This window comes from Halichoerus grypus, chromosome 8 (genome assembly GCF_964656455.1).
Source record: "Halichoerus grypus chromosome 8, mHalGry1.hap1.1, whole genome shotgun sequence".
Classification (NCBI taxonomy): Eukaryota; Metazoa; Chordata; class Mammalia; order Carnivora; family Phocidae; genus Halichoerus; species Halichoerus grypus.
The window spans coordinates 79,604,012-79,629,469 of NC_135719.1; the positions used below are offsets into that span (position 1 = coordinate 79,604,012).

The window sequence follows — 25,458 nt, forward strand, 5'->3', positions numbered from 1 at the left end:
AGCTGACTCTAAAACTCAAGCTTTTCAACCCCACCTGCACTGCCAACCCACTGCTAACCCAAAGAGCCCGCTGCTTGCTCTGCCTCTATTTCTACTGAACCCATTCCAATCTCTTCCTGGGGCCCAGAGTTAAATCATGTTAACAGTGACTATAAGCCTTCATTAGATTAATGGTCTTTAAGACAATGGCCTCTTTTTTAAAAAGCTTGTAGTATCTGCATTTGATCAGCTTGCAAGATACAGAACTATACGCTATTTCAGTCGTTTCCTTTTCTGTAAGTTTTGGCCTAGGAGCCTGAATTCCAAAGTATTAGAAGAGTATAACCCATGATTATAGAAATCTACAGTACTGTTCTCTTAGTTCCATGGTGAAATTTAACTCCTAATAGCCTGAGACCTAGAGTGTGAAATTACTCTTCCTCATCAAGCCCCATCATGACAGAGATGTCTTGGCATTTTATCAATAACCGTCTGTGTGTGTATACATTTTCAAAGAGCATATAACCATTCTCTAAGCTTTCTACAGTTTCTTTCAATACTTGGTTTCATATGAAATTAAAAAAGTAGACACTTTCATGCCTGGTCTAACTGGTTCAGCATCTTAGAGGTACTGATGGCTAACAACCTTAAGTGGTTTTTATTAACATCTTAGAACCTTTACCCTTTCTTCTAAGCATCCAGCTTATTTTCTTTTTGGGATTATGTGCTGAAAGTGAGTTTGTGTAACATGAAATCATGTAAGATCAGAAAAAAGGGTGCGTAGAAGTATTTCTGACCAAATTAACCCACAAAAGCTACTTTTGTACTATGGATGTCGGGTCCAAAGGGGTAGTTCATAGTTCAGCCTCTTCCTTCTATTCTGCTTTGTCACCTGTTATATAAAATGATTTTTGAGATCCTAATAGGACAGGACTTCTGCTCACAGGTTTGATATAAATGCCTTTGTTGCATGCTATGAAACACAGCAACTTTCTGGGGAATCCAAGGTTTGTGTGAATGGTAAGAGTCCAAACTAACGATGTTCTTGTCCTGCTCTGCTGGAACCAAGTATAAAACATAAATAAACCAGACCTTTCAGGATTAGGGAAGCGTATCAAATCTAGAAGCTGTTTAATAAATCCATCCTTGGAAGTCTAGGTGCTAATTAGTAACATGCCTAAAAAAAAAAACCAAACCTGAAATTAATCACACAGGCGGAGGGGACAAAAATTATTTATATGGATTAAACTAATTGAAAGTAAATGTTCTCAGTCACCTGGGAAGGTATGAACTACAGAAGAGCAGGGAAGAAAGAGCTTTCCTATTTTTGGCAACTTGGAGGCATAGACTCAGAATCCAGAAAGTAACTGGGACTCTAAATGGCAATTAAAAGGATAAAGTGGAAGAAAACAGAGGTTTCATTCTCCAGTTGTTCCAATTTTCCTGAAAACGTGGTATGTTTGAACCTCTTCCATTTAAGGACAAAACAATTTAGCACACACAAAAAAATCTCAAAAGGGGTGCCAACTGGACCACAGATCATCAATGAAAAAGCTTAATATAATTCCCAAACCTTTTCATTAGGATAAAAAAGCTATTCTGCTCAAGAATCTCCACTCCACATCAAAGTTACTGTCTCCTTAATGCAATACCCACCCCAATGACACATCATTTGAGTAGTGTATGTTGGTATGAGTGATGACTATGACTCAAAGAAAAATATATCTAGTACATTCTAGGGTTTTTGTGGAGGCCGCTGCAAAACAAAGAATTTAAAGTAAACAATTATAAAATACAAAAATAAAAAACCAGGTTTTTTTTCTCCAAATTCCTGGTTTAATAAGGACTTGTTTATTTTGAGAAAAAAGGGTCCCAAACATCAGGCTGTTCACAAAAATAACCCACAGTATCAACTTTAGAAAACAAATCTTAAGACTATTACACTATTTTTCTAGAGGATGCATTTGACATGCCAACTCTCATTCACAAAAATACATTGTTACATTTGTGTTGAACAGCCCCACATAGCACTCTTATGTGGGGTATAACACACATACCTCTAACTCAAAGCTGCTCTCAGGTGCTACTCAACTAATGCGATTGCCTCTGCAGTTAGGGAAGCAACTACTGGAGCTCATGTATGAATGAATGGAAAGAACTGTACTCCCTGCATAACAAGAGATTATTTTGGAGACAGTTGATAAAAACCACACATCCTTTTTATTGTTAAGTCATAAAGAGGTATCAAAATTAAAAGCAAAAATTACAGGGTAAGACTTAACATAACTACTAGGAGCGTCAAAGGAAGTGAAAATGGGACTAGGCGCAGGGCAATATGAATTAATGAACATGGGAAGGACAAGGAAGGGGGAGAACAGTGAGCATGTGCTGAAGATACTAGGGGAGAGGATCTGGTGAAAATTTTGATCTTAGACAAGCGCCTAGGTAAAGAAATAATGGGACAACATTTCTAAACCCCACTATGTGCTTAAGAGTCATCCTCGCCATTGGCGCTGTCTCTGTCATCCTCTCCTTCCTCAGCCTCTTTTTCATCATCCTTGATCAACTCCAGCTGTGAGAAACAGACACAAACAGGATGGAGTTAGAGGCACTCCATGTGTCCCTGCTCCCCCCTCCACCACCTCTTTCTTTCCTTTCCCGTGGTTTTCACCTGGTCATCCCCCCGATCTTCATTATCATCATCATCCAGTAGGTCCCCCTCCTCAGCAGAGTCATCTGCACCCCCCTCAGACTCCATCTTCACATTAGTCTCATCTTTCTTCAGGGAGCTGCTGCTCTGCTCCTCTTCTGACTTATCATTCTTCATCTCTACTGGGGATGAGAAGGACAAGTCTGTCTAGGGGCAAGTAATGTCCACAGGATGTAGACAATCCCCACTAATGATCACAGAACTGCAGCACAAATCTAAATCCTCCCGCACAAATGCCCTTCCCAATTCAAATTCCCCAAGTTTCATATTCAGTTGCTTTATATCCCACTATTCCAACATATACCTTCAACTACCTTTGGTAACTAACCCAATTTTACACCCAACAAGCGGCAAGACCATTTACCTCCTTGTTTGCTCTGTTCTTTCTCAATTTTTTCCAGGCTTTCCAGTAGAGAATCCACTTTTTGTTTTATCTGGGTCAACTCCTTCTTAATGGTCTGAAGGTCATCGCCTTTCACTTTAATACAAACAAAACTCTAGATTAGAATCAACTCTACCAGAAGCTACCAGATGCCGAAACACATTTCCAACTAAACCATATGGCAATAGCCAGCAGGAGATCCCGGGGGAGAAATGGAGCCAGGATCATATACTGTTCCAGTCATGGGGATCCTCATTTTTTTAGTTGGTAGCTAAAAACTAAATCTAATGTGCCTACTCCCTTAGCAACAGTATTCTTACTTTCGTAGGCCCACTAAAGACCTCAATTATATTTGAAAGCACTTTTTGTACTGTTTGACTGACTTACACATTTTGTAAATTCACAAGTGCTTAGCTCCCTAAAGTCTAAAACTTTAATTGGCCCCTTAATCACTACTATCTTCTCCTCTTCCATTGTTTTGTTTATACAAAGCCCTTTGTACAAACCCTGAACATTATTAACTACATTAATTTCCCTATTTCTTTTAATCTTTTTTTTTAAAGGATTTATTTATCTATTTTGACAGAGAGAAAGACAGCGAGAGAGGGAACACAAGCAGGGGGAGTGCGAGAGGGAGAAGCAGGCCTCCCGCTGAGCAGAGAGCCCAATGCAGGGCTGGATCCCAAGGACCCTGGGATCATGACCTGAGCCGAAGACTTAATGACTGAGCCACTCAGGCACCCCAATTTCCCTATTTCAACACACAAGAAATAGCAGAATCACAAAGCTGCAATAATAATACATACACTTTCCAGACTTGGAAGAAGATCCTCGCTGTCCACTCTTAGAATTGAAGCCACTTTTGCCCCTTCGTGAGGTGTTTCCTGATACACGCTGGCGTTTTGAAGGAACTACAGCCCGAGCAATAGGAGGAGGAGGAGGAACACGTGCTGGGTAACTATACATCCTATTGGATAAAAGGAAAACAGAATTCCTTCACAACTAAGTCAGCAAGATTGATCAGTGACCTTTATAAATGTTCATTGTCCCTCAACTTGTGTCTTTTTGCTAATTTCATTCAAAAGTCCAGTAAAAACCTACCTTCTTTGCCGTTTTGAATACAGCAGCTACTCAAAGAAAATACTACATACACACACGCATATCCAATGATAGTTGGTTGGCCTTAAGGGATGGACATAAAAGATTCCTCTGTACTCTGGCAGTATTAATAAAGCATTACTTTGTACAATGAATAGCCTACATATGTATTTGTATATATATACACACAAAATATACACATTTTGTGATTTTACTCTCTATATATGCTACAATAATTCATAAATAAATAAAACACAAACAATCCCAAATAAAATACAAAAAGGGGTTGCAATTAACGGAGTCTGCAAACAGTGGTGTTTATTGTGAGTTAAATCCCATTAGTTAGCGATACTAAATTGAACCCTATAAAACTGATAGTATTAACCAGTTTTGGCCTACAAAAACAAAGGGCCATTCATATGTGTTAGCTTTGTATAAAAAGCCATGATCCATTCTAACAACACTTAAGCAGAGGATGCACTCATAGTTCCATTTACAACAGGATGGAGAATACGGTCTGTTTTGTTCACTATTCACTAGTGCCTAAATCCACTGTGCAGCATACATTCAGCTCTCAAAAACAAACAAACAAACAAACACAAAACCACTGGTTGCTTAACTGCTGCTTCCAGTGGAGAAGTATCCCAGTAACTGCTAACGATACACCTTGAAGTGATGGCTTGGTAATGACTTTCATTTTTGTAAAGAGAAAATTCAAAGTACAACAAAAAAAACTTACATGGATAATAGTTCTAGAAAACCTCTACATTCCATGTTTTTATTTTTACAATAGACTGGCAACATAAGAAGGTAAGACCTACCATGGAAAAAAATCTTTTTAATTCTGTTCTGCACCTTTTTAGTAGCTAACTTTCCTCAACCCAATGTTTTTTCCATCCTACTTTAATATACTAGTAGCTCATTTTTTTCTAGGAGTAGCTATGACAGGAACATTTTCCTAAATTAAGAAAGAGCACATTAGGTACACTGCCGAACAAGTGAGGGTACAAGTTAGTAATTTTCAATCAAGCAGTTTTTAGTCAAGACCACCCAATACTTTTTCCCTTGAAGCACAGTAGTTATTAATTTGTCAAGCACTAAAGAATCAACTATGTGGTATAAATTACTAAAGCACTCATAATTCTTGTTCTAAGTTCTATTAAGGAACACTTTATAAGTTTTGAGTCCCAGGAAATAAGACAATGTAGGATTCAGAAAGTAAAGTATTATTAATGCTTCTACAGGCTTTTTCTCAGCAGACAAATTTTTTAAAAGATTATTTATTTGCCAGAGAGAGAGAGAGAGAGGTAGCATGTGCAAACAGGGGAAGCAGCAGTCAGAGGGAGTAGCAGGCTCCCCGCTGAGCAAGGAGCCTGATGTGGGACTTGATCCCAGAACCCTGGGATCATGACCTGAGCCAAAGGCAGATGCTTAACCAACTGAGCCACATAGGAGTCCTGCATCAAATTGTAAATGAGTTGTTAATTTGTCAATTTTAATTGGTTTATGGGAATTAGCACAAACAAAAAATATAGTAACATTTTATTATCACCACTACTTTCCATACATAAAGCTTTTCTTCTTTTGGTCCATTAATGTCCCACAGTGTAATTCAAAACTATAAAATAAAATATAAAATAATTCAGAAACCACTCTCCTTTGTGCAAGATGATATTTTAAAAGTAATTCTGGAGGTAAACGAAGGTGAGTTATCTATATCTTTGGGCATGAAACATCTCATGACCCAATACTGTTGGATCTAAACTACCTACCCACCCCTTTCCAACCAACCCACTCACTGGAAAGGGCACCAGTCTCTAAACCAATTATCTTGCCATTCCAGATTCCCTCTATTTGTAGGCACTGGAACTTCCTTTTGAACCATACAATTTCACCTGATGCAGGTAAATCATCACAATGAAAATGAGGCAAGAAATGCAGTTTTAAATCTGTGTAATGGCCCCACAAATACAAATAGAAGTCAAATGCTCTAGTTTTCAGAAGAAAAAAAAAAAGTTTCAGAAGACCAACTGGTAGTGCTAAAGGGCTTTTAGTGCCATGGAACTTAACTGCTGCTCAAGCAAAAACGGACTCTTGAAAAACTCAAAGGCTCCTCTAAGGAAGTTTAAGCAGATCTTCCTTGTAAAATGTCAAAGTGCACAACTGTGAAAACATGAAGAGAAAACTATGCCTACTCTGACAACACTCAAGGTCAAAGGGATAGGAAATACTACAGCTTCAAGAACTAGTTACAAATTAAGTAACCATTTTCCCCCACAAGAAAACCATGCTTATCAAGATCAGTATCATGTGCTGATTCCCTAGTGATAAAGCCAAAGTCATTAAAAAGCCTTCATGAAAGTTTGTTACCAAAGAAACAAGCACTAAATCCTAAGAGAATTACGACTGCACCCTAAATCAGAAATCTGGACATTTAAGTGTTGGTATAAAATCTAGCCCGAATAAAAAAGGTCATTAAAATACCATTTTAAAGAAATTAAAACACTTCTGGATGCACATTAGCTAGGTAATTATCTGAACAGATAAGACAAACTGTCCTAATCTCTAAGCAAAACATAAGCATTACAAGTCATTTATTAAAAATAGAAGTTTACAGAGGTGCCTGGCTGGCTCAGTCAGTAGAGAATGCAACTCCTGATCTTGGGGTTTTAAGTTCCAGCCCTATGTTGGGTGTAGAGATTACTTAAAAAAATAAGATAAAATAAAATAACGGCTCGGTTAAACATCTCTTTATTTCAGCTCAGGTCATGATCTCAGGGTCATGACATCAGCTCTAGGCTAAAGCAGGGAGTCTGCTTTTCTCTCTCCCTCTGCTCCTCCCCCCACACTTGTGTACTCTCTCTAAAATAAATCATAAAAAAAATAAAAGCTACATGCTATAATTTATAGGTAAGAGCAATCTAATAAGATTACTCCCTCCTCCCTGTACAACAATGGTTTATCAAATTCAGTTTAAATATGCAATCCCATTATAATTTCATTCAAGTGTCAGGAAGTATTTTCTTCTGCTTCATTATTTTTTATCTACAATGAAATTTCAAGATGTTGTTTCTCCCTGCTTACCCCTGATTTTCCTAGGACTGATTTTACAGGCTACCATGTTGTTTGGGCTTTAGAATGTGTGAGGATCTCTCAAACTGCTAAAATACTATGAACGTACCTACTCACAATAAAGTTAAAAATCACTGATGCAGGAACAAGACCAAATCTAGAATGAGTGCTCATTTCTCAGAAACGAAACTCTATGCCACACATGGGGCTCGAATTCACCACCTAAGAGTCACATGCTCTACCGACTAAGCCAGCCACCTAAAATGTGCTTTAATTTAGAGAAGTCCAGACAAAACTAAGTACAAATTCATGAGATTCAAAAAGAAGGATTTTTAAGAAAATGATAGGAACAAAATCCCAGGAAGTATCAGTAAAATGTACTCTGTGGGATACATCTAGAGGAAACCATGGGAAACAACAGCAAAAATTATGTACAGAGTTTAAGAGTCAAAGAGCAGCATCCTAGCTCCAGTATTTACTAGTTACATAAACTCCCAGTTGATGAGATACTCACCTCAAACTCTAGCCACCATGACTCTAGACATAAACCAGTGCACCAACAATTCACTTAAAGAGTTGAAACTAAAGCCCTGAGTGAAGACTCTTTGCTACTGCAATTGTTTTAAGTTTTATTCTCGTCAGTGTGCTCACTCTCCTGTGACAATCTACAACTTCAACTACAGGTTTCCCACCATACCATCCAGGGTTAACCTTCAGCACGCACTCCTTATATACTATTCAAGAATCAAGGCTTTCAGTAATTAATATCTCTGAACATTACAAAATATTTCTGGATAGTTCTTTCCCATTCCTTATAAAAGCTTCTAAGAAACTGTATTTGAATGATTAGATAACTATTTTCCATTATCTTTTAAAACTACCAGAACTTTTTTCATAGAGATAGTACAACCCCTCAGACTTTTAAAAAAATCATGTAATTCATTTTTAATGTAGTAAAAGTAACACAATGAAATTACCTTAAATGCACAATTAAAGATTATGGTATAAAGTTCATTTTAACATGTAGACAAATACTTAACTAAAAACCAAATTTTTTTTATTAAAAGATTTTTATTTCTTTATTTGACAGAGCGAAAGAGCACAAGCAGGGGGAGCAGCAGAGGGAGAGGAAGAAGCAGGCCCCCTCCCGAGCAGGGGGCCCGATGCGGGACTCAATACCAGGACCCTGGGATCATGACCTGAGCAGAAGGCAGAGCTCAACCATCTGAGCCACCCAGGCGCCCAAAACTAAAAATTTTTAAGTTCACCCTAATGTAATTTTAATAGTATTTCTTTAAATCTCAAAGATTTAGGAGTAGGCTACTGATTCTGCTTTACTTATATAAGAATGAAGGGGGGAGCTTTAAAATGTCTATGTAACGTTTAATTCAGGTTTACATTAAAATGTAAGTATGAAACTTATGAAAAAAAATGGATTCCAAAAAACCTGTTTTCATGTTGCCAAAATGCTTGTTGTGCTTAAAAATAAATCAACTAGCTAAATTTTTATAATTTGTGTTTTATTTCTAAAGAAACAATTTCTAAGCCTTATTTGCAGGTATTTTTCCACAAACATGCTGCCTTGGTGAGTCTTCTTGGGAGAAGCTGAAATGAAACTATGAACTTAAACTTGTTTTGCTAATGCAATTTATGGAGAGAGTGCCAATTACCAATATAAATTTGCAGAGTTGTACTTTATGTTCCTTAGCTTTGTGTTGCCTTTATCCAATGGTCCATTAAAGATATAGATGATCTATACTACTGAAAAACTTGAGCAAGCCCTGCTCACCCTTAATGATAAAGGGACTAAAGGACAAACCAGTATGCTACAAAGGATCATTCAATATATAGTGGCACCCAAACTATTAAATTTTAAAGAAAAAACAATGTTGTTAACTAAAGGAAAAACAAAGATTACCTAACCACCTTTGTGGGTTTAAGAACACTGCCCAAAGAACAATGATCAACGCTCGGAACAGCACATGCATTCCTGCTGACAAAAAGAAGGAATTAACAGCCCCTGTAGATGTAGAAACAATGTTGCCAATGAGTAAATGGTTCTACAATCTTTCAGAAAGAACTGTGGGTTTAGTATTTAGGGGTATTTTTGCAAATTCAAAGATAACATTTGAAATTTCAATACATACAACTGAAAATTGCCTCACTGATTTATTTACAACTCTGCGAGAGGGAAAAAAATTAACTATACCTACTCATTTTAAGATGCACCCAATTTTATGTATTTAAAAAAATAAAAGCTACACCTTAAAATTAAGAAAATATAGTGATTTGTCTTGACAGATTCATCTAGGAAGCTATATTAACACAAAATCACGTTTCCAGAAAAGACAACTTGAAAATTCACCTGAAAATTTTCTAAACAAAAAATAATCTGAGCGATAAAATATATGGGTTGCTTTGATAAATCCATTCAGGAACAGTACTGGATTGAAGACTATGTTCAGGGAAAAAAAAAAAATTTTTTTTTTTTTTTTTAAAATCTCTGCTTCTGCTTATATCAAACTTTACATCCAGGTGACAATCTTTAATAGACACAATTTCCCAAGAATTATGACCTTATTCATTTGTCATAATGTTAACATATATACTACTCCCCAAATGTCATTGGGTCTTTTACAAAGATAACGTCTTAAAAACTGTCAAGTGTGGTACAATTTTTTATTTTTTTTATAAAGCCAAAATTAAAAAAGAGTATTTATTGAGAATACTGTTTACAGACCGTATGTTAAGAACATGTAAGCACATTCATTCCTATATTCTCATTTTACCAAGCCAGGCCAGACGAGTACACTTCTTTAGCTTACAATAAAATTTCTTTTAAGTAGTTGTCTGAGAACACAGATTTGTGGTTTGCCAAGGGCTAGGGTGGAGAAACTGACTAGGAAAGTGCTACATGGTGAATTTTTGGGAAGGATGGAACTATATCTTGATTATACTGGTAGATACTATACCTTGTTCATACTATGTATGTTAAAACTGTAGAGTAAATTCTGCTGTATGTAAAAAGGTGTCCTATTTTTATCTTTCTCCATTCTTGAAATCTCCCTGTAATGTTTCTGCCTGACCATTATCAAAACCTACCCTTGTTGAAGTCACCAATGATCCCCACGCATTTTTAATTTTTCGTATTACTTAACATTTGCAGTTCATCCCTCTACTCTTTAGAGTACACTATTAATATGTATTAATATTCACACAGCTGGGACACTTCAAGCTTCTGGTTTTTCTCCAGGTTTCTTCCTTTATGGCATTCTCAATTACCCATCCTGATTCCCCTCTCCCCAGTCTTGCAAAGTTGCAGTGTTCCAGGGATCTCTACTTTCTATCTTCATTCATCCAATATTGTGGGTTTTACAACCTATAAGTAGACACTACTGTGTCTCTGTATAAACAACTGCCTAATTAACATCTCTCAAAATGAATGTCTAACAAACATATCCATGACCAATCTGTGAATATTCACTCTCCAATCTAGTTCCCATGTTCTTCTCCTATCACTGGTTCTGTAAATTCCAAGTCTCTGGTTGTCCAGGCCAAAACTTTGGTGACATCTGATTCCTCTCTCAGCCTTCACACTGATCTGTAAGCAAATCTGTCTGGATTACCTCAGAACTCTCCAACTGCTTCCCATCTCGCTATGTGTTCAACCAACCCATCTTCTCTGAGACCATTTATTTTCCACCGCAGCACCCTTGGTGAACACAACAATGTCTCTCCTAAAGTGGCCTCTAGGAAAGAACTTGTCACAAACAACACTATCAACACAACACACTAAACTATCTTTATAGCAGGAAAGCCAGGAGCACTGACCTGGTCTTTTCCTAGCTTTATAAAGACTATTGGGAGTTCCCCCCTAGGAAAATCAGGCAAAAATAAGTTGAATATAATAATCTACCACAAAATCGCATCATTTTCCAAGCTATTACAAAATAAAAATCAGATCTTCCAATAATGGATGTGATGAGACTATCATGTCATACTTGCCTTAAGGAAATCACAAACAAAAATTTCCACTGCTAAGTTTCTCCTGCTATTACATATTTTGTACCCTAAGAATTTCTTTCCCTTGCTAAACTCCACTAATCTGACAGTAAGTACATTTATTATTGTAAGGTAATAAAGGTCCTAGAAAAAAAGTTTATCTGCCTGAATAAGTCAAATTCTATTTGTTGGACTTTTTCATTCCTTGGATTACAGTTAAGAGGGCATATCAAAATATAATCTTATCCTATTTATCAAAGGGTACCTTCTTTTTCCCTGGAAATTTAGTTTCTTGGATAACCCTAACCAACCCATCAATATTCCTTGTCAGCTTTGTTCTAAAATTGCAGTCTGAGTTCTCTAACCTCCTGCTTGAAGAGAAGTCTTCAGTCATTACAATTCTCATACTCAAAACTACTCAAAATTCATTAGACCCAGTAAGGCTTAACTTTGCAGCACCCTAGACCTGCAGTGTCAAGCTGAGTAATTATTAGCCACATGTGGCTATTCAAATTAAAGTCTCAGTTCCTTAGTCACATTAGCCACATTTTCAATGCAGAAAAGCTGTATCTGACTAATGTCTACCACACTAACCTTGTAGATACAGAATATTTCTATCAGCACAGAAAGTTCTATCGGACACCGTTCTATTTTGTTGTTTCCATAGGTATCTATTGCCTATATATAATTTCCAAACACAGCTTAGAATTCTGTAATTTTTCAGTCTATAATAAAACCTTAATCTTTATAAACTAGTAAATGTCCTTAGTATAAAGTGACAGTTAACACATCTCCTGTGAACACAAGGTAGAATGGTGAAACTATAAAAAAAACTGAAAACAGTAATAAACCTCAAAAATGTCAGTGTCAGATATGGTATCCATAGACGTGTATTTACAATATACAAAGCCTTACATTCAACAAGAAAACCCAATATAAAAACGAGCAAAGGATCTGAACACATTTCTCCAAAAATAAACAAGTATCTAGTAAGAACACAAATACTCAGTCATTAGTTTTTTTTAAGTTTATTTTTTTTAGTAATCTCTACATCCAATGTGGGGCTTGAGCTCACAACTGAGATCAAAAGTTGCATGCTTTTTCGACTGAGCTAGCCAGGTGCCCCTCAACATCACTAGTTTTTAAGAAAATGCAAATCAAAACCACAATGGGATAACACTGCTCACCCTCGAACTAGTAGTTAAATAACAAGGACAAATAATAATGCAGCAAATGCTGGCAAGTATGTGGAGAGAGGAGAATCCTCATACGTGGCTGATGGGAATGTAAAATAGTACAACTGCTTTGAAAGACAGTATGGCAGCACCTCAGGTTAAACATGGAAATACCGTTTAAGACCCAGCAATTCTACTCTTAGTATATACCCAAGAGAAATGAAAACAAGACTTAGCTACGCAAAAAAATGTGTATACAAATGTCCACAGTAGCATCATTCAAAATGTGAAAACATCTCCAATGTCCACCAACTGATGAACGGATAAACCATATTTATCCACGGTATCATCCATACAATGGAATATAATCCACCAATTATATTGCTGGGTGGTTCAGTTAGTGAAACCTCTGCCTTCGGCTGAGGTCATGATCCTGGGGTTCTGGGATCTACACTGGATTCCCTGCTCAGCAGGGAGTCTGCTTCTCCCTCTCCCTCCCCACCCCCTCCCTGCTCATGCTCTTTCTCAAATAAAATTAAAAACCAAACAAAACAAAAACGGAATGAAGTACTAACAAATGGTACAACGTGGATGAACCATTAAGTATTAAGAGGAAGAAATCAGTCATAAAAGACAAATACTGTACGAATCCACTGATATGAAATGTCCAGAGTAGGCAAATCTATAGATAGAAAGTGGTTAGTAGTTGCTAGGTCCAGGGACAGAAAAATAAAGAATGACTGTTAACAAGTGTTTATTTTTGGTATGATGGAATGTTCTAACATTAGAACACGGTGGTCATGACTGCACAACTCTAAATGTACTAATTTGAATTGTATACTTTAAAATGAATTTTATAGGGGTGCCTGGCTGGCTTAAGTCATTTAAGTGCCTTCAGCTCAGGTCATGATCCCAGGGTCCTGGAATCGAGCCCCACATAGGGCTCCCTGCTCAGTGGGGAGTCTGCTACTCCCTCTTCCTCCCCCACCTCAGCTCTCACTCTCAAATAAATAAAATCTCTTAAAAATTTTTTAAAAATAAAAACTTTATAATATGTATATATACTATACATCTCTCTCAATAAAGCTAAATTTTAAAAAGAAAAAAAAATTGTCAAGGAGAATGACAAAATCTACCTGAATTAAAAGTATCCTAAAACAGCAGAGGCCATCTTTCAATTAGAGGTTATAACCATAACGGCATTTAATTCAGAATCATAGAGCAGATTCTCAGGGTCTTTTTGAACCATCATTTGCTTATCAGGTGTTTATAGTGTCTCAGCTTTCATACTATAGCCTACTGTCAAACCTAATAATTACGTATTGTTTCCTGCACTCCAAAGTCCTCCACAGAAGAATGAGAATTACTTGGCTGTCCATAACTGAGGGTCAAATGTTTTCCCAAGAAAAAAGTATGTCCCTCCTACTTACCAAGAGTCCAAGACACATAGAAAAATAAGCAAACAGCCCAAAATGAATGCTAAGTGAAATAAAGAATGTACTGTCAAAATTTTAAGTCAATAATACCAGGTTTATGTTGAAAGTATATTTGTACTAAACTATGCCCTTAACTAAAATCCTCCTAGCAACAATGACATGATCATGTTCCAATGCAAAATAAAACCATCAGAGGGGCTCAGAGGAAATCCAAAATTTCACCTTATGCTTAAAATGACATCTACGAAGGCATCCCTTAGCTTTCCCAAGTAGCTAAGAACCGCGTTGGTCTGAATCACATGCCTTTCCAAGTGGATGGTCTCACCCAATTCTTCAAAACCTGAATACTTTATGTGCTCTTCCTTCAGGTCCACTGCTACTCAGGAATATCAGAAAAATGGAAAAAAAGGGGGAGGCAAGATGATAGTCCCACTAATCTCAGTAACATGGGGGGAGGGGCTATGATCTATAGTCACTATTTCTGTAATTTATTAATCCAAAACCTAAAACTCTGTGTGCCTAGAACAAAATAAGGGTTTAAATACTGGTTTAATATGATGGCTAGCCTCTTTCCTTGTCTTGCATTTCAATGGAGAGTTCTCTACCACTGTACTTCACCTCAACTACTTTTCTCCACTGTCTACTAGGATACCTTCTAGAAGAGCTGTTAAGAGAAATATCAACAAAATTTTTTCCCAAAATTCAAACAACTCAAGCCCTCTAAACCTTTCATGTAACCTTTACTAGTATAATCTTAAAAGATAAAAATCTAAGCTATACTTATTTTCTCCCTTCAAAACACTTACTCTCATAACTTTAATTACACCAAGACCAGTCTACCTCAGAAATTCCTGTACCTCCTCTCCGTTCCAACATTTACAATGTTAACTACTTAAAACATCCTTTTTCCCCTCCAATTTCTCTTTTCTAGCCATGAAGCTGTTTCTAAGTTATTTCTGCCTACGGGACATACGCCTAACGTGCCATACAAAGCCCTCTACAACCAACGCTCTTTTTTTTTTTTAAGATTTTATTTATTCATTTGACAGAGAGAGAGAGGGACAAGTATGCTCCCCACTGAGCAAGGCGCCTGATGTGGGGCTTGATCCCAGGACCCTGGGATCATGACCTGAGCTGAAGGCAGACACATGCTTAACCTACTGAGCCACCCAGGGACCCAACCAACACTCTTTCCAATTACAACTGGCTGCTCCCCAAATATAACCAGGGATATTTACAACTCCGTACCTTTACCCTATCTGTGGCAAAACCTCCTACTTAGTATCAAAAGCAAGTTGAAATATAGCACTTTGTGAAACTACCTGGGGGCTCTTTAAATCTTACCAGAGCGTGGAGCTCCACAAAAGGAAACTACTCATCTTCCTATGACACAATCCTATACAATGAAGGGAACACAGCAGCTGATATTAATTCCACATCACCTTCTTCACTGTATCATACCATGCTTGCTACAACAGTTTCTTCATTAAGTAATATACGGCTTGTCATACACGCACTGTATTTGATATGTGAGTTGATGTATTCCATTCTTTTTATCCATGGTGTGCCGGCATATTTACTTCATATACTTCGATATGGAATAAAAATAGCACTCTGAAAAAGCTCTGATGGAAGAATTTTTACAGTCCAATCACTTATACACTGTTTACATTATTATTCACATACCATATGCAATGTGTGATTTTTATTATAAAGTCCTCAGATCACACTGAACTAAAATCAGGATCTTTTTGAACCATCACTTACCAGATGTTTATTGTGTCTCAGCTTTCATATTATAGCCTACTGTCAAACCTAATAAGACACTTTTTCCTGTGCTCTCAAGTCCTCAATAGAATAAGGAGAATTACGTGGCTGTCCATAACTGGGTAGTTTCCTTTTCATTTAAATTGACATATGACTCTCATACCATAGAATAAATGTACACAAACTTGTGCAACCATTACCACATGTAATTCCAGAACAATTTCATGGGTTATCTTGTAAGGGAAACAAAAGTGGGACCACAACTGATTAAAATCCATAGAATCTCAGTATTTTTCTAAAAATGGATAGTTTTTTACTTAAGGAAACACTAAATATTTGTGGCACAAATAGTAAACACAAGTCAAATATGATTTTAATAATGCCAGTTTAACTATGGCAAACATCAATTCCGTGCATATGTCAGCCTAAGAACTTTCAGATCTACTTGTAGTATATTCCAATTTTGCTTAAAAGGTTAAGATTCCTCAAAAAAATAGAGCTTTAATGCCCGTGTATTTCCAATAACGTGCTAAATATTTTTATTACAACACTTCTGGCACGAGAACACATACAGCCTTTCTAATGATCCATAATTTCAAAAGTGAATGACTAAAACTCAATGTGGAGATTTTAATTAAATTATTATTATTATTATAATTAAATTAGAAATAAATTTCAAATTCAGTATTTCAAAGCAACTGCTCACACAAGGTCCTACAGCAACAATTTTCCTAAAAGCAACAAGATTCGCAATAGGACACAACTGAAATTGGATCTGTCAGAAGCTTACACGTTTTCAGGCTTTCAGCATCAACAAACAGTACTGTTTTGCACACAGGTGTGACGCAACTCCCTTAGTTTTATACATAGATGCCCATCAGTAGTCATCATTAAACAACAACAAAAACTACTTTTGGGGCTGTATCCTACCAGAAAAAAATGTTTTGGTTAATGAATCTGGTATGTGAAACAGAGTGGACAGTTTGTCAAAATATTAATACATCTAACATATATCAGCAATTTTTATTAAAATCCATCCCAAAATGTCCAACACCTATAAAATTAGGAATGGCCTTAGGAACAAAAACAAAAGACAGGCCTAATTCAGATAATCAGTGAAAAAGGTAACTTACGGAAAAAACCTAATAATTATTTTGACTTTTACATCATTACAATGTACAATCTGATCACTGTAATAATGCTAAGATATTAAGAAATACGTTTATTTAACTTTGGAAGAACAGCACCCTGTACTGAGAATCCTTCCAAACTATGGTTACCTTTAATGATCACAGGTAACAGTTTTAACTTTTCCGCCTATACTCCGAATTAAAATCACTGCAGGATGTAGCATAAAGCTACAGAATCTGATCCCGTTGTCTCCTCAGTAGACAACATACTAAAATATAAGTGACTTGGTTAAGTCTTAACATTTGATTACCCTCCAGTTTTAAAGGTAAAGTATTTACAATCCTTGGGACTTGATCACAAATGCCCACTCATCCCCAAACAAAAATACAGGTCATTCTAACTCTCCTAAGAAAACAATTGTTAATTACATACTTCCTGACATCTAAAGTGTATCTCCTTATACAACACCCAATGCTTCCTGCATTCTTAAAATTTGTCAAAAATCAGGCTAATGATAACTAAAACGCATAATGCCTTTAATGAAGTATTCTGCTCTTCTTTCCCACAACCCCCTCATGTTCCCTCATCCCTAAAGGAAAGGAAAAAAAAAAAGAAAATAGAACCTGAAATCTTATCAAGCCTGCAAATCTATCCAGCAGGTCAGACAAAATAGAGGTGGCAGAGAAACATGCTAAAATATAACCCACAGTATCAAGTCTGCGGAAAGCAGATGAGATTAAGAAATATTATTTTAACTATAAATGGTACTGGGATTATGTTTATAAAAGCAGTCTTTATCTTCTACTGTGCACTATTCTTTTTTGGGGCGTGAGGGGGGAGAGGAAGAGAGAGAATCTTAAGGGGGCTTCACGCCCAGTGTGAAGCCCAAGGAGGGGCTCAATCTCACAACCCTGAGATCAGTACCTGAGCTGAAATCAGGAGTCACATGCTTAACTGATTGAGCCACCCAGGTGCCCCATCTGTTCTTTTACATATATTTAAATTGAGATGTTTTAGAAGAGTTAAAATAAAAAGGTGTCTAGAAAACAAACACTAACCATTGTTCATTTTACTATGCATTAGTTGGTAAGACTACTGTCACACATAAAGAACAAGTTATGCTACAGATGTTAGTTTTTTGGGAAGAGCACTGGTGGGGTATCCATAGTCCCTTCATTTTACTAAGTGTCAACAAAATAATATGTGTCAGCGTTAATAGGATTAATAAAACTACTAATTCAGAAGTATAACGTTCAGCAAACTTAGCATGTAAGAAATCTTGATAATAAACAGGAATGAATCCTCAAGGTCTTCACTGACTGGTTAATAGTTACAATATTTGGGCGTTGTTACATTTATAATGCAATTTTTAATTTTTTTTTAAAAGATTCTTTTTGAGAAACAGAGAGAAAGCCCAAGTAGGGAAGAAGGGGCAGAAACCCAATGTGAAGCTTGATCCCAGGACCCGGGGATCATGACCTGAGCTGAAAGCAGACGCTTAACCGACTGAGCCACCAGACGCCCTTAAAATGCAATTTCTTATCTTTCAGGTTTCCTTTAGTCTTCATACCCACTCTATTAGTAAGCATTATTTCCATTTTAGGGATAAGAAAATTGTGATTACATATGACTTTGGTCATAAACTTCTTTGCTAAATACGCCTTTAGATTCTTCAACTGTTCTTTCCTAGGCCCTCTATCAGCTGCCTCTCTACCGTAAGAATAAGTAGAACTCAAAATCGCAGAAAGCTAGATAACAAAGAAATGATCTGGGGCGCCTGGGTGACTCAGTCGGTTAAGTATCTCACTTTGGCTCAGGTCATGATCTGGGTCCTGGGATGGAGCCAGTCATCTGGCTGCGTCAGGTTTTATGCTCAGCAGGGAGTCTGCTTCTCCCTCTCCCCCAGCTCATTCAAGCTAATAAAATCTTAAAAAAAAAACAAAAAAAACCCCAAAACCTAAAGAAATGCCATATATGTCTTGAAACATTTATGTGAATTTTATGTTTTTAAGGGTATGACTAAAGAGATTAGGTAGACACTGATTTAACCCCACTTACATAGGAAGACCCAGAGCTTTCAGCTCATCTCAGAGCCAATTTTCCATTCTGCTTTAATAAAGAATCCAACACAGTTGATTTAGGATCATTATGTTAGCAACAAAGACAATAACAAAAGTCTTAACCTTGCAAATTATCTTCAGGATGACTTCTGAGAAGAAACTAATGCAATTTTCCTGACTAGTTCTTTTTTTGACTAAACAGGTTCATTTTCCCATCACAGACCTTAGTAATATACTTGAATTGGCCCTTTCCCAGATACTGCCTGGTTGTTGCTCGATTAGTTATCAGAAGTCTTTTTCTACTGGCTGAGATTAGAATGGAAGGAGAAAGACATTACTTTTCACCAACCCTACATAAATCAAGCAATACATCAGACTGACTAAAGTTATTCTCTTGCCTCTTGAAAAACGAAAGAGTGAGGCCAATAGTGGCACTGCCACCAACTTTTAGGATCAAATAGCAGTGGAAAGAAATTTAAAAGGTATTTCTGCAAACATCTAAATTTCTTCTCTATTCCCTGCTGTTTGCAGCTCTTTTCAATTAACCCTTCGGAAGTCCTCACTCAAAACAATCTTTTCCGAACTTACTTATAGTGGGATGATGGTAGGGACGGTCCAAGAGGACAACTAAAAAGTAAAACTTTAGATTGCTATTCTCATGAAAAAGGTAGGACTGTACATGTTAAAATTCTCTATACACTCAATTTAAAACAGGAAACAGGAGTTTGTGTGACAGTCTATGGTACACCTCCAATTATTTATTATACATATATATAAATGTATTAGAATTTTTCTAAAGGGAGCCATGAACAAAGATATAGGCTAAGAATTACAGAAATAAAACTTCTTCCCCATCCCTTCTTACTCTCGACTCTGACATCAAATTTCTTGAAAAACTTCAAAAAATATATATATATAAAGATAGCAGGAAGGGAAGAATGAAGAGGGGAAATCGGAGGGGGAGACAAACCATGAGAGACTATGGACTCTGAGAAACAAACTGAGGGTTCTGGAGGGGAGGGGGGTGGGGGGATGGGTTAGCCTGGTGATGGGTATTAAAGAGGGCACGTTCTGCATGGAGCACTGGGTGTTATACGCAAACAATGAATCATGGAACACTACATCAAAAACTAATGATGTAATGTATGGTGATTAACATAATAATAAAAAAATACATACATACATACATATATATACACACACACCAATACTCAAGAATCTACCTATATACCATGTATACCAGAATCCCTATAGGTGTAGTTGGGCATGAGTATTTTTTAAGCAGAGTATGCGGTGAAGGGTAGCTGCTTCAGATTAACTTAGTAGGTCTCAGTGCCTTCAAGTCACTCACCCAATGATCACATTTTCAGTAGCAAAGAGATGCCCAGATCTGTTCTCATTTTATATTTTAGTATTTCCAAAGTATGAGAATCACCATAGTTTTCAATATATGTATTCAAACACAAATAGACACAAAAATGTGAAGAAATCTCTAAGGACAAATGAAAGAACCATTCTGAAGATGCATGAAGAATACTCAAATCATGCAACCTTAATATGGCATTTAAAGATCTTAACAATGTAGGCCCAAACTATTTTTCCAGTCTTATTTTTTTGGCCTATTAATTACTAGCTTGTTGCAGTCCGTATCTCTCTCAAACACAAAAAGTATACATGTTCAGGCCTTACTCATAGCGTTTACTGACTGACTTGATTCCATTACCCAACTCCCTTGGCATGACTAATCAACTCAGTTCCAAAAGTTCTAGTTTAGGGAAACATTCCCAAATCAAGACATTACTTTTATTTCCAAAGCAAAAATTGATCTAATTGAAATTCTTACATATATTAACATCATCCTTATGATTGGAATACCGAAAACCTAAGATGAAAAAGCAAAGGAAAATTCATACTAGATCAAGTCCAATATAGGAGGTATGCTCCATATACCTCCATATAATGCATAATTAAAAAAGCAGGAAACCAAATAAACTTAGTATTTTCTTAATGTTCATGAGGACTAATGTTAACAGAATGCCAATGTTACTAGTATCTTTGGTGTATTATGTCATTCCCCAATAACTAACTCCTATATCATCACATCTAAATCTCTAATTCATAATTGTCCATAATGTATCCCTATCCACACATCTTCCGATTTTATTTCTCAAGTCTCTTCAACAAATACTAATGCTCTTCTGAAGGCACACATACACATAAATCAACCATTGTTCCTACCACCTTGGCTTTTAGAATGGTGTCAACCACCACCCCCAATCTACAAGTCTTCAACACTTTATATAACCCCTAAAGCAATTTATATTGTTAATTCATTTATGTATGCTTACTGTATCCTATTTTCTATTAGTTGGTTTGCTCAAGGGAGACTTACGGATCTTTTTTTAAGTAGTTTTGCTGTAATGCCCTACAATGCAAAGCCAAATGGCAAGTATGCAATAGGGAAATAATGAAGAGAACATGGAAATGCTAATTAAGTCCTATTTTGTCATTTGGCAAGTCTGGCACACAAACTCAAATATAATACTGGACATGTTCCCATATGCCCTGACACTATATAAACTGATTCTTTGAAACCAACAGAAATGTCACCCTAGTATAACCCAGACAGTTTGCAGGAAGGCATTTTTCATTTTGTTTATCAAGGGGGGACTTTGACAACATGTTTGTTTTTCGTTACTACAAAGAGAATATTCATTACAAAACAGAAAAATAAATGGTTCTTACTAAATGGTTTTTTAGCAGAATAGACAAAACAACTTTAACATACCTGTCATAATAATCTCGTTGAAAGTCATAGTCCAAGTCAAAAGAGGAGCTGAAAAATAAATACCGAAGAGGATTAATTTGGAGCTGTTGATGTAAATTCACAATAGCAGATGGGAAAAACAAAAACAAAAAACCATGCAAAACCAACCATAACAAATAGATCAAGAGAATAGCATGGAATAATCCCCAATCATTCAAGCAACAAATCACTAAAATTCCAATCATTTTAGAAGCCACTGGACATGCAGCAGCTAATTTGCAAATTTAGGCATAAATCTGCTACAATGTCAACATAAAACATAATAGCTAATATAAGAACACTGAAAAATACAACAGTAAACCAAACATTCTTATGCTACCCTCCCTTCCCTTTCATAGTTCCCAGCTTCTTATACAAACTAAACAACTCTCAAAGATTTCATTGTATGTTAAAAATAGCAAACTGCTCCTTAGTAAGTAAAAAATCTCAGGGAATTCTAGTAATTCTCTGGGAAATGGGAGAAAAGGAGGTATACTAATACAAAATTAATAAAGCATCATTTTTACACAGATAAAACATACTACAGTTAACCCTCCCCACATCCAGAAAACAGATAGAGAAGATGCCCACTGATGGACACAATGCAGTTATAAATAATAAAGTTCCGGACCTGAGTAGAGGGGACGGAGAAGGGTGTTCTGGTACTGACCCGTACATCTCCGCTGCAGATCGTTTCACACCTGCTTTTCCTCGGTTCACTTTTGGCTCTGCGGCCAGATTAATATCTGAAAAAACAAAAATGAAGACAAAAACTTCAATGACAACTCTGTTGGGGCAGGGATAGGGTAGAATCTTAAACTACAGTATTTAAATGTGTACATAGTATATAAATCAACAAAGGCCGAACACTGTATCTCATCTTTCCTTATGTAAGGGTAGGACTTAGTATTTCAATACTTTGTCCTCTGTACTGTAACGTAAAAAGTACTCATCATATATAAGACATACACATACACACACACACACACACTCATATATAAGACACGACATTTCTCTTTGGTACCTTCTACCCTCAGCTCCCGCTAAAATGAAACTCTTGCTATTAAGAGCATATATTAGGAATCAATGAATGACCTCAGAGATATAAAATACATAGCATTTCACGAATTATTGATACCCTCAAATTATCCCCAAAGGTGAATTTTCATTCTCCTTACAAACAGGATCAGCTGTAAAAGTTGAATAAAAATAGTTAATAAATACTATTCAGGGGGCGCCTGGGTGGCTCAGTCATTGAGCGTCTGCCTTCGGCTCAGGTCATGATCCTGGGGGTCCTGGGATTGAGCCCCACATCGTGCTCCTTGATCAGCCAGGAGCCTGCTTCTCCCTCTCTTGCTCCCCCTGCTTGTGTTCCCTCTCTGTCTCTCTCTCTGTCAAATAAATAAAATCTTTGAAAAAGAAAAAAAAAATTTGCAGACTTCATTAAAAAAGAAATACTATTCAGTGAATTGCTGAACCTTTACATACACATTTGTGTGTGCACTTGTGTGTCTGCGTGCACACGCACGCACACAGACACACACACCAAGGAAGACTTAAGGGAACAAAGGAGAAGTCCTAGTTTCCATAAACAACTAATGTTATTAAAAACAACTATTCCAACATGGCCAGCTATAACCCTGCCACCCACTGCCTACCAAACAAAAGAATTCTTATCTCTTTCTTATTCTAACAAGAATCCGTTGGTCAAAAGCCAGCTCTCCAAAACTTAGTTCATCAAATGACCAACTAAAAAACAGATTTTTAGTACACTATTTGCTGAACACCATTACATTTATGAAGAATCTGCAGAGTTCTTGGTTCACTAAACTCATTTCCAATTTTTAGCATCCAACGTTAACAACCTTGCCTTTACAGTTGACTTTTATTTTTATTTTCTTAAGTAGGCTCCAGGCACAGTGTCCCCCAGCCCTACCCCCAGCAGGCCCACTCTCTTAAAAGAACCTCAAATCTAAAAATGCATTTAGTAATCTTAATTTTAGTAAAAAACAAACAAAAAGGCATAGTTATTTTGAAACTGTGGTACTAATCACACATAAAATTTTTTCTTAAAAAAAAAGTGCTTCCTATTCTGCCTGAAAACTAGACAGAAGCAATTAAAATTGAATAATAAACACTTCTGGTGTACAGACAGTGGCTTGTATATAATTCCCATTATTTCAGTAAGTGGCAAATCGAGATTTAGGTCAAGAAATACATCAGATCACCTGGAATATCTTGTGGTGCCAGAAAGCAAGGATGCAATGAAATTATAAGACTAAGGTCTCAAGGACACAGGTTACACTGGCCACAGATGAAGTATTTTGAGCTCTAAAGAAGGATATGGAATGTACTAAAACACACCAATTTAAATTATTAGAGATATTAATATTATGGGGGCACCTGTCTGGCTCAGTCAGTACAGCATGCGACTCATGCGACTCTTGATCTAGGGGTTTTGAGTTCAAGCCCATGATGGGAAAGAACTTACAGAACTTACTAAAAAAAAAAAAAAAAAAAAAAAAAGGCTAGGCAACCCCCTCGGGTCCCTTTCCTCCTTGGGAGCTTTGTACTATCACTTTGCTATTGCTCAATAAACCTCGCTTTGCTGCCCCTCCTACACCCCCTGCCCCCCGCTAAAAACTTTCCAACATAAATGGTATTTCAGAAAAAGCAAATATTAGTGAATTGTTCATTTTAGAAAAGTTATGCAGAAGGAAACTAGAAATCTATTCTTCTGCAACCCCTAATGAAATATCTAATCAATGATCATCAATGGATGATCACCATTAAGGTGAAAAATTGATGGGAAACTTTTTATCACAGATGGATCAAGATCTAAAACCTGAACCCAAATTATCCTTAACATCACTAAAAATGGGCAACCATGTTAGGTTGCAATCATGTTAGGTGTGATACAATATAAAATACGTTAACATTATCCACTGTAACTGAATCAAGCCTCTAGATCTGCACAGTCCAATATAGTAAGCTGCTAGCCACAAGTCTGAATTCAGATGCATTTTAAGTATACATGTTTATATTTCTACTGGACAGCACTGCTCTAGATCTAGCAGTATTACACAAAACAGAGGTAGAGAAGAACAAATTAAATGACACCACAAAGAATCAAATCAGTACACAGTATGGAAGACACTGAGACTTTCAACAAATTAAATGTCACAAATTTTTTAAATGGGAAAGGAAGGGATGGGGAAACTCAGATTTAAAAGACATAAGGGGCAATTAAATCAAATGCATATGTGGACATGGATTGGGTCTTGATTTAAAAAAGTTTGAGACAATAAAGCAATCTAAATATGGATTAAATATTTGATGGTATTAAGGAATTACTGTGAGGTTTTTTTTAATATGTTGTAAGAGCAGTGTGGTTGGCATTTTGTTAAAATTTCTTATCTGGTTGGATATATGCTGACGTCTTAAAACTACTCTAACAAAATTTAAAAGAAAACCAATAGAAACAACAGATGAAAACAATTTAAATACTGGTATCTGTTAAACTAGGTGAGATGTGGGTTGCCTGGGTGGCTCGGTTGTTAAGCGTCTGCCTTCGGCTCAGATCATGATTCCAGGGTTCTGGGATGAAGCCCTGCATTGGGCTCCCTGCTCAGCGGGAAGCCTGCTTCTCCCTCTCCTACTGCCCCTGCTTGTGTTCCCTCTCTGTGTAAAATCTTTAAAAAAATAAACTAGGTGAGATGTACTTACACACGTTCATTAAATTATTCTACTTTTGTGTTAAATTTCCATGACAGTTAAAAAAAACCAAGTATCAAAAAAACCCTGTCTTTATGATGCAAAACTCCTGTTTTAGTTCATTTT

At 36.6% G+C, this 25,458-nt stretch overlaps 1 protein-coding gene across 10 annotated transcripts in view; it reads right to left on the reverse strand.

The window, feature by feature from the left end:
• Positions 1-2,180: 2,180 nt before the first annotated feature.
• HNRNPC (heterogeneous nuclear ribonucleoprotein C) overlaps positions 2,181-25,458 on the reverse strand; it is a 53,576-nt gene continuing 30,298 nt past the window's right edge. For 7 of the 10 annotated variants that reach the window (XM_036117928.2, XM_036117926.2, XM_078053438.1 and 4 more), the window contains 6 exons: positions 22,250-22,364; positions 21,601-21,648; positions 3,878-4,038; positions 3,054-3,167; positions 2,651-2,811; positions 2,181-2,551 (listed from right to left, as the gene is read on the reverse strand). In XM_036117928.2, coding sequence (XP_035973821.1) covers positions 2,468-2,551; positions 2,651-2,811; positions 3,054-3,167; positions 3,878-4,038; positions 21,601-21,648; positions 22,250-22,364 — 683 coding nt within the window. In that variant the 3' untranslated portion in view covers positions 2,181-2,467. The remainder of the gene's footprint in view (positions 2,552-2,650; positions 2,812-3,053; positions 3,168-3,877; positions 4,039-21,600; positions 21,649-22,249; positions 22,365-25,458) is intronic. The other 3 variants (XM_078053440.1, XM_078053441.1, XM_036117934.2) reach the window with 3 other exon arrangements.